The sequence below is a fragment of the Dromiciops gliroides genome, chromosome 5, assembly GCF_019393635.1.
Source record: "Dromiciops gliroides isolate mDroGli1 chromosome 5, mDroGli1.pri, whole genome shotgun sequence".
NCBI classification, from domain to species: domain Eukaryota; kingdom Metazoa; phylum Chordata; class Mammalia; order Microbiotheria; family Microbiotheriidae; genus Dromiciops; species Dromiciops gliroides.
The window spans coordinates 281,992,653-282,009,369 of NC_057865.1; the positions used below are offsets into that span (position 1 = coordinate 281,992,653).

At 42.9% G+C, this 16,717-nt stretch overlaps 1 protein-coding gene across 1 annotated transcript in view; it reads right to left on the bottom strand.

The window, feature by feature from the left end:
• APPL2 (adaptor protein, phosphotyrosine interacting with PH domain and leucine zipper 2) overlaps positions 1 to 16,717 on the bottom strand; it is an 80,647-nt gene that overhangs the window by 14,409 nt on the left and 49,521 nt on the right. The window contains 9 exon segments of the mRNA XM_043965690.1: positions 209 to 265; positions 349 to 391; positions 5,108 to 5,133; positions 5,135 to 5,187; positions 5,190 to 5,286; positions 5,288 to 5,297; positions 7,396 to 7,554; positions 11,381 to 11,463; positions 15,158 to 15,304. Of these exon segments, the coding sequence (XP_043821625.1) occupies positions 209 to 265; positions 349 to 391; positions 5,108 to 5,133; positions 5,135 to 5,187; positions 5,190 to 5,286; positions 5,288 to 5,297; positions 7,396 to 7,554; positions 11,381 to 11,463; positions 15,158 to 15,304 (675 nt within the window).

The following is a 16,717-nucleotide window of genomic DNA, read 5'->3' on the forward strand; positions in this document are numbered from 1 at the left end:
CTATGTGGACGCTGGATGGGAGAGGAGAGACTTGGGGCAGGGAGACTACTGCAATATTCCAGATGGGAGATGAAACAGACCCAAGGGGCCAGAAGCTCAGATTGGGCTCTGACCCTTCACTGCCTGAGAAAATGAACTGACAATTTTTAAAGCGCCTGCTATATGCCGGGCACTGTGCTACACTAACACACCTCACATCCAGGCTTACCTCAGGGTTGTCAGTCAGGTAGATTTGCCTGGAGATGTTGTTGATGGCACATATCCACTGCAAAGGACAAGGAAACACAGTGAATTTCTGAATCAATCCTCCCACTGGAGAAAGTGGCTCAAAGGGGCAAAAGTCTTTACCTCCTCATTTTCCTTTTTGCTTTCAGCTTGAAGGGTTATCCCCCTAAAATAAAACACATTCAAAGAAGCATTTCTCTAGGTGTATTTAACTCGATTCTCCCCTTTGGACACAGGCTGGCATGAGAGGTAGTATGAGATGCTGTATTTAAAGACAAGAGACCTGGGTTCACATCCCCATTCATTCATTCATTCATTCATTCATTCATTCATTCATTCATTCATTCATTCGCACCTACTGTGTGTTAGGCTGGTGATTTAAAGACAGAGACAAAATAATCCCTGATTTCGGGGAGCCTCCCATGCTTATTAGCCACAGTCACATGGGTAAGTAGCAGAGGCAGAATTTGATGTTCATTCTTCTGACTCTTTCCACCGTATCGTGATGTCTCCTGCCTCCCATGTTTTACAGATGAGAGGTATAGTGACTTTCCCACAGTCACATGGGTGGTAAATGTCTGAGCTGGGCTTTGGACATGGGCCCCCTGAGTCCAAACCCAGGACTCTTCCCACAATGTCACACGCTAGGGGCATAATGAGGGGCTGTCATTTAGGATCAAAGATTTGGAGCTTAAAGAGACCTTAGAGGTTATCAAGCCCCCCCCCCAGATGAGGAGCTGAGGTTAGAAGGCTGTGACTCGTCTAGAGTCACACAGCTAGTATCAAAATGGGGATTTGGGGCAGCTAGGTGGTGCAGTAGATAAAGCACCGACCCTGAATTCAGGAGGAACTGAGTTCAAATCCTGCTTCAGACATTTCACACTTACTAGCTGTGTGACCCTGGGCAAGTCACTTAACCCTCATTGCCCTGGAAAAAAAGGGGGGGGATTTGATCTGAGTCTTCCCGACTCCATGTGTAACACTCTCTGTACTCTGCCATGCTGTCTCTCTCATCTGTAATTGACAGTTTCAAAAGTCCTTTCACCCTCATTATTTCACCAGGTATTATTCCCCCTCATTTCCTCATGTCTCCAAATATGTCATGAGGTCCCAAGACTTTGAACTGGGACCTAGAGATTATCTGGATCCACTGGCCCCAGATGGCTCTGGAGGAAAGAGTGAGGCTGGTGACCTTGCAGTCTTCCCTCACTTAAAATCCAATTCACTGCAAGTCATGACATCACCTCCAGATGTCATGGCCCTCTTCAGAAAGGACAAACAACAAACAACAGCAGCAGCAACAGAAACCACAACCACCACCACAACAGCAAAGGGATCATCCAGTCCAACCTCATTAGCTAGCAGGCAGCTAGGGGCTGCCAACCTGGGGACTGAAGCCAACCTGAGGTCAAATCTTGCCTCAGATACTCACTATCTGTGTGACCCTGGGCAAGTTACTTCTGTCTGCCTGTTTTCTCATCTGTAAAATGGGGATAATGATAGCACCTGCTCCCACTCCACCCCAGCTGTGAGAATCAAATGAGATATCTAGAAAGAGTTTCCCAAACCTTAAAGTACAATGTAAATGCTAGTTATTATTATTATGAAAAGTAGGCAATAGGAAGTGACTGGTCCAAGGTCACACAAGGCAGTTCCTGTACTCCAAATTCAGAGCTCTTCCTATTCCTCCTCACGGGGCTTCCACACACTCTTAGCTCCCATCTCGTGACTTTTGAGTCCAAACTCTGATTTCAGGTGGGCAAGATGCTAAATGAGCCACTGACATTTGAAGAGAGAAGGAAGTGAGAATCACTGTTTATTACTCAAGCAGTTTCCTAGACAAGTTGTCATCATTCACTCCCCTTTCCACCCTCATCCTTAAATTAACCACATGTCACTTCCTACTCCTTCCTCTCCCAAATCCCATTCCTCAGCCCAAGCTGATGTGCAAATGTAGGGAGAGAGTGCAATCTTTGGCTCACTGTATGGTCTGAATTTGTGGCATTCAATGTTCATGGGGTCATTGGCGGTCATCTAGTTCAATCCCCTCATTCCACAGATGAGGAAGCTGAGGCTAGCCCAGTCTCACACAGCTAGTACCTGAAGCACTTAATTAAAATTAGAGATTGGTGAAAATAAAAATGAAATTTTTCTCATCCAAGTTTGGGGCCCCCTTGAAATCTATACATAGGCCCCAGGTTAAGAACTCCTAATTTAATTAGGTTTTTTTTTTTAAATTTTTTTTGGTGAGGCAATTGGGGTTAAGTGACTTGCCCAGGGTCACACAGCTAGTCAGTATCAAGTGTCTGAGGTCAGATTTGAACTCAGGTCCTCCTGACTCCAGGGCTGGTGCTCTATCCACTGGGCCATCTAACTGCCCACTCCTAATTTAATTAGAAGGTGAGGAAAGAGAAATGGGAAGAGGGAATAAAGTTTACTATCATAAATCTGAGTTAACAGGGGAATAACTTGTTGTTTCATTTACAAAGCATTCTAATTAAAATGTATTTCCTTTTCTGGGCCCCAGGGACAGAGATGTAATAATGAGCATCCTGGAGGAGCTCTTTAAAGTAGTAACAAGAGAGCTTCAGAGACCAGATAATAATGGCAGCAGTATAGCAGCTGGCCACTAGAGGGAGCTACAACGTCTGTAATGGGCTTTACACACCATCTCAGATTAGAATTACAAACAGTATAATCCCCATTTCTTTCTCTCTCTCTCTCTCTTTCTTTCTTTCTTTCGTGAGGCAAATGGGGTCAAGTGACTTGCCCAGGATCACACAGCTAGTAAATTGTGAAGTGTCTGAGGCCAGATTTGAACTCAGGTCCTCCTGACTCCAGGGCCAGTGCTCTAACCACTGCACCACCTAGCTGTCCCTTAATCCCCATTTCAAAGATGAGAAAAGTGAGGCTCAGATTGAAGATGAAGATACAAATGAATAGATAGCTCACATTCATATCAAGGATTTCAGACTCCCAAGTACATTACAAAGATTATCTCCATGGAGCCCTCACAACAAGCCTGTCAGGTTGGTGTTATTATCCCATTTTAGAGATGAGAAGACTGAGGTTAAGTGATTATTATTATTATTATTATTATTAATAATCAAATTCACAAACAGCTGACATTTCTATAATGTTTTAAAGGATCCAAAACACTTTACCTACATTATCTCATTTGAGATTTGTAACAGCCCTGTGAGGTAGGAACTACAAGTATTAGTGGACTCATTTACAGATGAGGAAACTAAGATACAGAGTCATTACTATTGTTGTTCATAATAATAGTGGGCATTTCTCCATACTGAAGGTCTACAAAGATCTTCACATAGATTATCTACATCATTTGAACCTCGTAACAACCTCCTAAGGTAGGAACACTACAAATTATTGGGTTTTTTTTTTTGTTTTTGTTTTTATGTGTGTGAGGCAATTGGGGTTGAGTGACGTGCCCAGGGTCACACAGCTAGTAAATGTCAAGTGTCTGAGGCTTGATTTGAACTCAGGTCCTCCTGACTCCAGGGCCAATGCTTTATCCACTGTGCTACCCTCGCTGCCCCAAATTATTGCCCCCATTTTACAGTTGATGAACCTGAATCACTGGCCCAGGGTCACTTAGCTAGGACGTATCTATGGCAAGATTCAAACTCAGGTCTTCCTGATTCCATGCTTAACATTGTATGTATTATATTGCCTTGCTGCCTTCTGCACAAGAAAGGTATAGGGGTAGACAAGGGTCAAATTCAAATAGAATGGATCAAGGATCTCTGACAGTCACATGTTCACAACTTGTTCAGTAATTTTTTTCAGTCATGTCTGACTCTTCATGACTCTTTTTAGGGTTTTCTTGGCAGAGATACTAGAGGAGTTTGCCATTTCCTTCTCCAGCTCATTTTACAGATGAAGAAACTGAGGCAAACAGGGCGAAGGGACTAGCCCAGGGTCACACAGCTAGGAAGTGTCTGAGGCTGGATTTAAACTCAGGTCCTCCTGACTCCAGTCCATCTATCCACTGCCACCCTACCTGCCCACAAAGTGACTTAGAAAACAACTAAAAAAATTAAACGTTTTCTAAATTATATTGTAATTTTATTTTTTTAAACATCTCCGATTATATTTTAATCTTGTTCATATCTCCACCTAGTAGTGAGTTGGACACCTCTAGTGGAGACTATGGGAAACAATTTCAACTCATAGCTGACAAAATGTTTTCAGCCACATTTACTACCTTGTATATGCAAGCACAAGAAACAGCCTTCTAAGAATACATAGAAGGTGAAGAAAATTTTCTCACCGGGAATCCACTATAGCAATAACTCCTGGTCTAGTTCAAACATATATAAATATATTTATGCATGTATATAAACCTATGTGGATATATGTATATGAATAACTGTATACATAGTATGTATACTATATATATATATATATATACACTGTAGTGTATAGTGTACACAGGAAATGTATACTTATTATGTATACACATGTATCATAGATACAAACATCTGGAAAACATCTGGAAAAAATCTATGTTTTTATAGACACACATATACATACACACATACATTAGACAGGCACACATACACACACCAATCACATGATATTTCTTTTGTAGTCAGGAGCAAAGTCCTCCTTAAATAGCTTCTCTAAAGGATGCTACCATCTGGGATATATTTGTTTGCTTAAAAATGAATATAATGAGGACTCTCCCCAAAGGTCAATAAAACCTAGCGGTCAAGGAGACCAGAATGAGGCCCCTCCCAGGGAGGAGCCTGAACAAAAGCCTTGAATGTGGTCAATGATCTACCAACGCCCCTGGGAAATTAACATTGAAGGACTGACTCCTAGCACTGCCCTCCCCAGGGAAACCCTGGAGTCATACGATTTTCCCGTTGGTGTGGTAATCTGAGAAACAGTAACGCCGGTCCTCACAGTCCACAGCCATCACAGAGCAGTTGTCAGGTCTTGGATCAAGCCACCAGCGACAGCGCCACGAGGCTGACACATGAGGTTCCCACCTTGAGTGAAGAAGTAGAGCCTCACCCACGTGGTGGTGACCAAGTCCAGTTTTGCTGTAGGAAATAACCAGGGTTTTGAAAAAGATCCTTTAGTAACAGAAAGGAGGATGTGGCCAACTACAGGACATTATAATGGTTTAGAACTGGCAAAACACTTTACCCAAGTTACCTCCCTTGAACCTCCCCACAATTCTGTGAGATAAGAACTACAGGTATTCTTTATGCCCTTTTAGTGATGAGACAACTGAGGCTTGAAGTTAAATGACTTACCCTGGGTCACACAGCTAGTAAATATCAGAGGTGGGATTTGAACTCAGGTCTCTCCTGATTCTAAATTCAGCATTCTACCAGTCAATTTTTTAAAAAGGCAATCAGGTATTTATTTATTAAGCACCCTGTGCTGGGCACTGAGGACAGAAAGACAAAGAATGAGAGTCTCTCTCCTCAAGGAACCTCATAGCCTTTAATTTACAGTGTTACACCAATACAATCACCAATAAAATTCAGGTATATTTGTTACAAAAGCCTCCTGCAGCAGACAGTGGGCCCATGTGAGCCCATTCAGAGACACAATGGATGTCCAACCAGGGACAATCTAAACCAGAGGTTCTTAGCTGGGGCCCACAGATCCCTAAAGGGGTCATGTACCGATTTCAGGAAGTCTATGAACTTAGATGGGGAAAAATGACATCTTTATTTGGATAGAATTGATTGCTTTGCAATTCTCTGCATTTTATTTTATACATTTAAAAAAACTATTCTTCTGACAGAGGATCCAGAGGCTTGACCACCATGAGAGGGCCAAGGACACAAAAAATATTAGGAACCTCTTTTCTAAATAACTTTCTCGGAGGCAGCTAGGTGACGAAGTGGATAAAACACTGGCCCTGGATTCAGGAGGACCTGAGTTCAAATCTAGCATCTGATACTTGACACTTACTTAGCTGTGTGACCCCTGGGCAAGTCACTTAACCCTCATTGCCCCGCAAACAACAAAAACAAATAGATTACTTTTTCAGAAAATGCTTGGGGGATGGATGGACGGAGGGAGCACCTAGAAATCGTTTTCTTCCCGATCACTTCCATTAGCCGGCACTGTGGGAATAATGACCCTCCATGAGCCAGAAGGTGCCTAGCTCTATAACCAGAAAGAATATTAGAGGTCTGGACTAGAAGAGTGGACTACAATTCCAATTCTCCATTTTACAGAAGAGAAAACTGAGGACCCAGAGGAGTGATGATTTTGCTCAGGTCACACAGCTGGTGAGTGGGCTGAGGCAGAATTTGTTTCTGAATGGTCTCACATGGGCCACTGTTCACTGGAGGCTTCTTAATAAACACTACCTGGCTTTTTTTGGACTGAACCTGTGATTATATTGGGAGGGGTTCTTTGATTCTTTGTCTTTATAGCCTTAGCACCCCTCATAGGACCTAACATATAGTAGGTACTTAATACATGCTTGTTGATTGCCTTTTTTCTTTTCTTTCTTTCTTTCTTTTTTTTTTTTTTGCGGGGCAATGGGAGTCAGGTGACTTGCCCAGGGTCACACAGCTAGTAAGTGTCAAGGGTCTGAGGCCAAATTTGAACTCAGGTCCTCCTGAATCCAGGGCTGATGCTTTATCCACTGTGCCACCTAGCTGCCCCCGATTGATTGCCTTTTTAAAAAAATTGATTGGGGGCAGCTAGGTGACGCAGTGGATAAAGCATCAGCCCTGGATTCAGGAGGAGCTGAGTTCAAATCTGGGGCCTGAGACGCTTGACATTTACTAGCTGTGTGACCCTGGGCAAGTCACTTAACCCTCATTGCCCACCCCCCAAAAATACTAATCGATCTGCTGCTGCCCTTGCCTTGCTCTAAAATGTAGCACCTTTTTCCCTCCCTCGGGTGCTGGAGACCTAGGGATAAGGCACTCAAGTCCATTCACTAAGTCTTTGGGACTTGGTTTTCCCCTCTGTAGGATCGGGGATTGACTAGGTAGCCTCTCAGGTACCTTCCTGCTCTATGCCTGTGATCCTACTTATGTACAAAGGGGAGGTCTGGAGCATCTTTCACAATAACACAGTCTACAATGCTAGCGATCCCTTCAGTGCTAATCCCCACCACTCCGTGGGGATTGAGGGGAGGGAGGGAAGGCCACGTCATCTCCTCACTTTCTGAGATTGAGGTAACCGGCCTTCTGGATGAGGTTCCTGTTGATGGCTGGTGCAGCGACATCAAAATCCGGGGTGTAAACAGATTCATCGACAGAGAGCAGCTCCTGCTGGGACAGCCGCATCTTCTCTACCTCGGCCTCCGATTCCTCCTGTATGCTTAAGACAGAAGGTTGGAATGTCACCATTGGAATGCAAACACAAGCTTTGGGAGAGAAGGATCCTCTCCACCTCTACTTCCATATCGCCAGCATCTCGGGCAATCGATCAACAAACATTTTTAAAAATTAAATTACATTTTAACTGCCAAACATTTATTTTCTCTCCCTCTTTCCTCTTCCTTCTCCTCCCTGCCCACACCCAATCAAGGAGGAAAAAGTAAATCCTTCTAACAAAAATGCCTAGTCAAACCCCCACATTGGCCATGTCCAAAATGCAAGTCTCAATCTGCATCTCTTCTCTCTCAGGAGATGCCCAGCATGCCTCATCATCAGTCCCCTTGGAATCATATTAACAAGCATTTATTAAGCACCTACTGTGTGCTGGAAAGCAAAGATAAGAATCGATTTTTTGGATCTGGAGTCAGAGTTCCAGGGTTAGAATCCTGAGACCCTGGGCACACTACTTCATTTTTCTTGGCCTCAGTTTCCCCATTTGTAAAATACAACAGTTGTGAATACAAGACTCTCTCATATCCCTTCTAGCTCTAAATCGATGATGCTATGACTTTTATGGAGGAAGAGTTAAAATAATAGGACAGGGAGATGGTTTCAACATTGGGGAAGGAGGAGATTCTCTTTAATTTTTTTCTAAAATTCTCAGGGGGCCAAGTCATGAAAGAAAAAAGCAGGAAATGTGAATCAGGTTATAGGCACAGCTCTCTGAGGAACCCAGCAGCTGGACCCGAATCATTCCTTGGTGCTCACTCAGTGCAGACAATTTCAGAAAAGGTTTTCCGTGCCCCACGAGTTTTTGCGCCTTCATTTTCTCAAGTTCTTACTCTCACCCCTAGTGTTTGTGCTTAAAGTTTTGGCGCTTGTTTTCTTAGATTTTTCCCCCCCTTTAATTTTATTTTTAAAATCAATCTTATTTTTAATTTATGGAATAAAGTAAGCATTTCCAGAGCATAATATAATAAAAAATAGAATTGCACACGAAACTGTAAATCCACTATGCACAATTTGCTATTCCTTTCAAATATACAACAGTTACCATGTAAATTATTTCCTTTTTTTTCTTTCCTTTTCCTTTTTTTTTCTTTCCTCTCCCTCCTTTCCCCCTCTCCCATCCACTCAACCAACTTATAGGAAGATGGATGATAGATTCAGAGTTGGAAGGAAAATAGATTTCGTTAGAAGGGGCTGTAGAGGATGAATCTAATCCCCTGGTTTTGCAGCTCAGGAAACTTAAGGAAGTGACTTGGCCAAGGTCACACAGGTAACTACGTCCAAGAATGATATATTTAAAGCTAGAAGGAGCTGCAGAGGCCAACCTTTTGTTTTATAGGTGAGGAAACCAAGGCCCAGAAAGAAATGACTGTGGGTCAGGACCCACAGTTAGTGTCAGAAGCAGAAGCTGAAGCCTGGTTTTCCAGATTCCAAGACTGACTCTCTCTTTCTCTGTTATACTAACGGTATCTCTTGAATTTCTCTCTAAATAAAATCCCTGTTCCTTCACAGTGTCAGTACCTGGGAACAGAAAGGCAAACGTGAGACTCCCCCTCACACCTCAGGGAGCTTCCATCCCTCACGGATGCAGACCCCAACCTTCCTATGACTTGGTAGACAGTCCTGGAGAGCTGTTGTGGCCAAAAATTCCATTCTCCTGAAGCAGGCTGCTGCTGTTGCTAATAATACTGAATTGGTGCCTCTGTAGGGCTTTAAAGTAAGCATTAACACCAAGATCTTGAAGAGACACAGAATGAATAGAGAGCTGCTCTTGGAGCCAGGAAGTCTTGGCTCGAGTCTGGCCTCTGACTTGTACTGGCTATGTAACCCCTGGGCAAGCTGCTCAGCCTCATCATGATCTAGGCTCAATGATGAATGATCTAAGCAATTCAATAGGACTTGAAATTGCCAAGAAGGTTCTGATTTTTACTGAGGGCGTTTCCTCATGTGGGAGTTCCCTATACCAATATTTAGTCCCCATCACTTTAAGGCTGGGGTCCTTTACCTTTTCTTGTGTCTTGGACCCCTCTGGTGGGCTAGTGAAGCCTCTGGACCCCTTCTCAGAATCATGCTTTTAAATGCATAATATAAAAAATTCATAATTACAAAGGAAACCAATGAATTGGCATTGTTATCAAATTAAAAAAAAAAACACCAAACCAAACCAAGGTCACAGCCACCAAGTTTAGAACACTGGCCTTGAGTCTGGCAAAATCCTTTATGTCTTGGTTGAACTCTCAAACAACTTAGGTTTACTGATGCTGAACCCACTGTCCCATCATCCACTCTTCTAATTCGCTTAGCTGCCAGGCTGGTCCTCAGATGCCAGGCATTCCACTGGACTGTGCTGGAAGCCTGTCCAATGTGGTCATCATTGTCTGAGCTTGTACCCAGCTGACACAACTGTAATTTAAGAGCCCAGGGTTGCCCCTATAGCAAGATGAGGCAAATGATAGGCCTCTTGTTAATTTCTTATAGCTCATTGACATGAGGATGATAGAGAAGAAGTAGGAGGTGGAGGAGGAAGGGGAGGAGGAGAGGTACACAGCACTTCTCTAGTTGAGATGGCATCAAAGCAAATCTTGCAATGGAAAATAATTTGGGTGGACATGTAAGAGCCATCTGCTAGACTGGACACTAGGCTGTTAAATAAATTAACTGGCTACTTAAAGTCTCTTTTATCTGCTGGAAGTCAGCCTCAAAGGTTGGCTTCCTAGGGGTGGTAGGTGGGCGGTCGCCTCTCTGGCAGCTGTCTTTAGGAGAACATCCATCAAAGAAACGGACCAAGAACAAGTCCCTTTAATGTCTTTCTCTGGATCTGTTTTCAAACCCAAACTGTGCTCAAAGCATCTCTTAGAACATCTGAAAGATTGGAAACTGACAGAAGGCTAGTTCAAGATCACAGGTCAGTGAGCTTGAGGAAAGAAACTAGAATCAGTTGTTTTTTAAAAAAACCTTTTCACCTTTTAAAATAGTTGTGATGTGCAGGGCTATGTATACGTGGGAGCTCAAAGATTCTGTAAGCCCTTGTTTCTTTGTCATCTGAAGAAATATGTAAAAACATTCAGAACTCGGAAGGGGCAAGAGTTAAGTAGGGGAGGACCTTGCTTTTCTTACTGTCTGTACGGTGGGATAGGGAACTCCCAGATGAGGAAACTCTCTACCAATGCAGATCAGCACCTTTATTATTATTATTATTATTATTATTATTATTTTAGTGAGGCAATTGGGGTTAAGTGACTTGCCCAGGGTCACACAACTAGTAAGTGTTAAGTGTCTGAGGCCGGATTTGAACTCAGGTACTCCTGACTCCAGGGCCGGTGCTCTATCCAGTGCACCACTTGCTTGCCCCTGATCAGCACCTTTTTTGCAACATGTAGTCTTTTTTTTTTTTTTTTGTGGGGCAATGATGTTAAGCGACTTGCCCAGGGTCACACAGTTAGCAAATATCAAGTGTCTGGATTTGAACTCAGGTCCTTCTGAATCCAGGGCCGGTGCTTTATCCATTACACCACCTAGCTGTCCCCTTGCAACATGTAGTCTTAGAGACTCCCAAGAGTACTCAGATGGGAAATGTCTTTCCAGGGCCACAAAGCCAGAATCCGACTGCAGCATTCTCGGCTCTGAAACCAGCTCTCTATCTTGATCAGGATGACAGCAGGCAAAATCCAGAACTTCCTCTTTTTCCTGAGTGTGTTTAGCATCATCCCTTCATTGGCTAGGCTGCTGTTCTAGGCTGATTCAGCAGCTGAGGGGACCCCCAACCTTCCCACAACAATCTCCCAAGCAAAAGAACTCAAATCCCAGGGTTTGGTTACCTTTGGACCATGGCTCTAGTGGTAGATAAAAAGCTGTCCATCCTTTTGGAAAACATCTCAGCTCCTTTCTTAAAGAAGTTTATCTGAAAAGTAGAATAAAGGTACTCTGATGATAAGAAAGTAGAATAAAGGTATTCTGATAATAATAAGGTAGAATAAAGGTATTTTGATAATAATAAGGTAGAATAAAGGTATTCTGATAATAAGATAGAATAAAGTATTCTGATAATATAAGGTAGAATAAAGGTATTTTGACAATAATAAAGTAGAATAAAGGTATTCTGATGATAAGAAAGTAGAATAAAGGTATTCGATAATAATAAGGTAGAATAAAGGTATTCTGATAATACAGTAGAATACAGGTATTCCAATCATTATCTAGGAGCTGTGGTCACCGGCATCACTCAATCAACAAGACTATCACAGATTTTATAAGGATGGAAGGATCTTGGAGACCACTGAGTCCTCATTTTCTACAGCTAAGGAAACTGAGGCCAAAAGAGATTAAGTGACTTGGTCAGCTAGAAAGTGACTGACGCAAGAATTCCAAGTCTCGATGACTCCAAGGCCAGAGGTCAACTCACTATACCATCCAGTTGCCTTATGGCTTTAAGCTGTCTTTTTAGCATCTGAAAGGATATTAGGTAAAAATGTGTCATACTTGTTCTGCTAGGCTTCAGAATGTAGAATGATCAATGAAGCAAGTTTCAGAGAGACAGATTCGTGCTGGGATGTAGGAAAAATTTCCTAACAATAAGAACTGTCCAAAATGGAGCGGGCCACCTTAGGTAGTAGGGGGCTCCCTTTCACAGATAGAGGTGGACTTCTGGGTAGGTGTGAGTTGGACTCTATGGCCACTGGAGGTCCTTCCAACTCTTCTGGGATTCTTAAACTTTGTTCCCAGACAATCATTTGGTCATGCATTCATTCAACAACAAAGTCAAGGTAGAAGTTTCATCATTGGGGAACTCAACAGGGAAATCCAGTTTGGTTAGAGCAAGAGAAGGCAGGAATGGAGCCAATGCATCTCTTCTCAGGCAGAGTGGATGCTTGAGAGAGGTCTGAGTCACTGACACACCGCTCTAAACAAGGCTAAATTTGTTAACAGTTGAAAGAATGTTGCACTTGGAGGGCCCGGGGTTCCAATATCTCCACCCTGCTGCTTACTACCTGTGTGCCTTGGACAAGTCACTTTATGTGTTCTCTCTAGGTCTCCATTTTACCCTTTGTAAAATGAATGGGTGGCCCTCTAAATTCCCTCCTAGCCCATAATCTGAGCTCTTCTATTAACAGGCAGGGCAAACACTACCAGCAAGCTAATGGTTCCACTCCTATTGGCCAACAATGCGGGAAGCGTGATTCAATTTAGGTGCCTGCTATATGCCTGGCACTGCAGATACAAAGACCATCTTTGATAAGCATTAATGAAAAGGGGTTGATGGGATGAACAAAGAAGGAATTCATTTCAAGAGTACAACACTATTATTCGACGTTATCTCTTCCCCATGTTTCCTATTTTCTACCATCCGAGAACTTAAAACATTTTAGAAAGAGTACTTATATTATTAAAATATTTATTATATTTTAAATGTATTTATGTATTTATATAATTTAAAATATTATATTATTTTATTAGCAGAGTACTGTGCCTGGTTCATTGGCACACCATGAGTAATATCTGTGGATAATAAAATGGGCTTTCTTTGTCTCTGCAGAAGGCACTATTGGCTCACTATCAATAGAGAGCATATGACTTATAATATCTCCAGACTCTGACTACATGGAGGAGGGGGGTTTCTTGGACTCTCTGTCAAGATACTACTGGGATCCAGTCAAGGGCTGTGCTGAGACCTTGAAGCTTCTTTTTTTTTTTTTTTTTTTAGTGAGGCAATTGGGGTTAAGTGACTTGCCCAGGGTTACACAGCTAGTAAGTGTTAAGTGTCTGAGGCCACATTTGAACTCAGGTACTCCTGACTCCAGGGCCGGTGCTCTATCTACTGCACCACCTAGCTGCCCCCACCTTGAAGCTTCTTTTTTTTTTTTTTAGTGAGGCAATTGGGGTTAAGTGACTTGCCAAGGGTCACACAGCTAGTAAGTGTTAAGTGTCTGAGGCCGGATTTGAACTCAGGTACTCCTGACTCCAGGGCCGGTGCTCTATCCACTGTGCCATCTAGCTGCCCCCACCTTGAAGCTTCTAATCACCTATCTTCATCAGTGTAGCTTCTCCCATCTACTGACTGATAGACAGGCAGCTAGGTGGTATAGCTGGATAGAGGGTTGGGCTTGGAGTCAGGAAGACCTGAATTCAAATCCAGTTTCAGATATTTACCAGCTATATGACCCTAGACAAGTCATTTCACCTCTGTTTGCCTCAGTTTCCTCATCTGTAAAATGAGAATAATAGCCTCTACCTTGTGTGGTGCTGTTGTGAGGATCAAATGAGATAATAACTGTAAAGTGCTTAGCACAGTGCCTACACATAGTAAGTACTATAGAAATGTTAGCTGGTATCATCATTGTAGTCGCCATCATCGATACTCTGCCTGGACTCATTCCCCAATAGTTATCTAGTTCTCACACCCTCTGACTCTCCTCATCCTGATAGCCCTGAATTCCTAACTACTGAAGAACAAACCACCCTCCATGACCTGAGCGGTCTACTCTCATGCCTATCTAGTTCAACTGTCCCCACTCTATCCACCCTTTACACTGTGCTTTCTGGAACTCCTGTTCTATACTTAACAAACTTCCTCTCATCTTAGACCCATTTCTATGTTCTTGTGGCACTCACTGAGGTCTGGCTTTCTACCCAGATGAAGATGGCACTGCATCCTAGACCAGCCTTTTAAGGACTGGCTGAAACATCTCTTGTTCCCCCCCCACCCCACCAGCCTCCAATGATGTTCACTGGTTCCAGAGGCAAAGTTGGGATTTCCCTTGGTTTCCTACACCTCCCCCATCTAATACTTCCAATCTCTCTCTTTACCAATACCACTTATCAATCTCCCCTCCTTTGATCCACACTTATTTATCACCCACTTCGTATCCTCATAGCTCTTATCTCCCATCCTCCAGGGGATTTCCCTTTTCCCCAAGAGCTCAGTGCTTGGCTCTCAGTCTCCTTCCCTACCCCAGTTCCTACCCTAGGGAACTTTTTCATACACGTTGATGTTCTTTCACGTACCTTAATCTACTCGGCTTGCATGACTTACTCCTTCATCCCAACAATTCGTCTGGCTATACTACCCTGAATTATCGTCACAGGCTTCAGAGCTGAAAAGAGACCTTAGAATTCTATCTCTTGCTTTACAGATGAAGAAATTGAGGCCCAGGGAGATGAAAAATGACAAGCCACCCAGCTAATAAGTGTCAGAGTCAAGAGTCAAACTTAAGGCCTGTGACCCTAGGTCTTGGTCCTCTTTGTAATGCATCATGATGCCTTTGAACAAGTCACACACCCTGAGCCTCAGTTTCATCATCTGTAAAATTAGGGGGTTGGACCATTTGACATCCTAAGGGCCAGAATATCTTTTCCTATGATGTTATATTCTTGAGATTTGGCTGGTTCAGGTGGCCTTGAAAGAAGCAGAGGCTGATTTTCCTTTGGATTGTGATAATCACCATTCCTCCATCTGCCATGTAATTACCCAAGTACCATCTGACTTCTACTGATCTCCCTATGCCAGCATCTCCACTTCTCCATCCTCTGTCCTGCCAGGAGGTGACATTACACACTGGCTTTTGTCTTCATGCTAGATTGAGGGGGGCACTGGCATACTGTCCTTGGGCATATCCTAACATGGGCTCCATCATTGCAATCCTCTTCCTGTACTGAAGAGCATTCAGGGCACAATAGTACTGGAGGGATGAGAGATGCTGTTTCCTCCGGGCTGTGGCCACCTCTCTTGCAACCTCAGACTTCACCTAGTGGAAGGGGACAGGAAAGCTTAGATAGCAGCATCCAAAACTTGATTTTGACTCAAATATTTTGACTTAGGAAAATTGACTCAAAATGGAATTATTAATTAAAAGAGCTAATTTAAAAAAATTATCATTAATAATAAATAAATAATTGATCATTGCTTTTAATGTAATAATTTAATTCTATAACAATTTAGTTTAAATTATTATTTAAAAGTATTTACCTTACTAAAAAATTGCCAGTATCAACAAAAATAATAATCAAGCTTATGGTCATGTTGTCTCCAGCAGGTCAGTTGTTCCTGATTGGAATGTAAGCCCTGTTAGAAGGTAATCTTGAGGGTAAGGGCTGTTCCCTTGTTGACTTTTCATCTCTAGCACAGTATTTGGTATGCAGCAGGTGCTTAATAAGTGCTTATTGATTGATTGATATAAGGAAGCAACACGATTATTTCTGATCCTGGTTTTCAACATTCTACCAAGGTTGACTAGTTCAAAGAATCCTGGAGTCTCAGAGCTGGTAGAGACTTCTACGCCCCTTGGCCCAAGCCCTGTAGGAACAGGAGTTGCCTCTCTAATATCTCCCTGAGAAGTGGTCATCTTCTAGTCTTTACTGGAAGACCTCCAGGGATGGGGAATTGATGGCCTCTCGAGTCAGCCCATTCCACTTTTGGATGGCTCTAAGTGACACGAAGCCAAACTCAGTCTTGCTGTAACCACCCCATCTCGCTCCAAGTTCTGCCCTCCAGGACCAAAAAGGAACAAATCAAATTTCACCTCACAAGTCAGTGGAAGAGAACAACTTACTGCCCCTATGAGAAAGGCTCACGTACTGGATTTATTTCACCCAGAGGAAAGAAAGAAGGAAGGAAGGAGGAAGCAGAAGTGATTGTAAAGTGCAGGAAGGGACTGGTGTGAGTAAGCAGCTCTTTTCTAGTTTCTGCAGATGAAAAAGACTGGGCTTTAGCTACAGGAATTTCAATCTGATGTTGGCAAAATTCCCTGGCTCTTGTTGTCCCAGGGCCCTGGGATATGTTAATAGGGGAGGTTGAAGAGTTTCTGTAGAAATTAAAAAAAAAAATCACACTGGAAGCAGAGGGATAGATTAGATAGCCCAAGGCCCTTTTTGCTCTATTTTCTGCTGGTTTTGAAATATGGATGAAGCCCTGCTTAAAGGTTCTGATTTGGGTACAAAAAGTTGCAAGGGTCATCTGTAGGTAGTACTCAAGGGAAGAAATTCAAACTTTCTATCGCTAGAAAAATGCTTTCATCACCGATAATTAAGAGAATTGCAAATTGAAGTAACTCTGAGGCACCAACTCACACCCATTTAGTGAGCAAAGTTGACAGAAAAGGGAATGACAAATGTTGGAGGGGCCGTGAGGAAACAGACACATTGATGGAAAGAAATTTGGA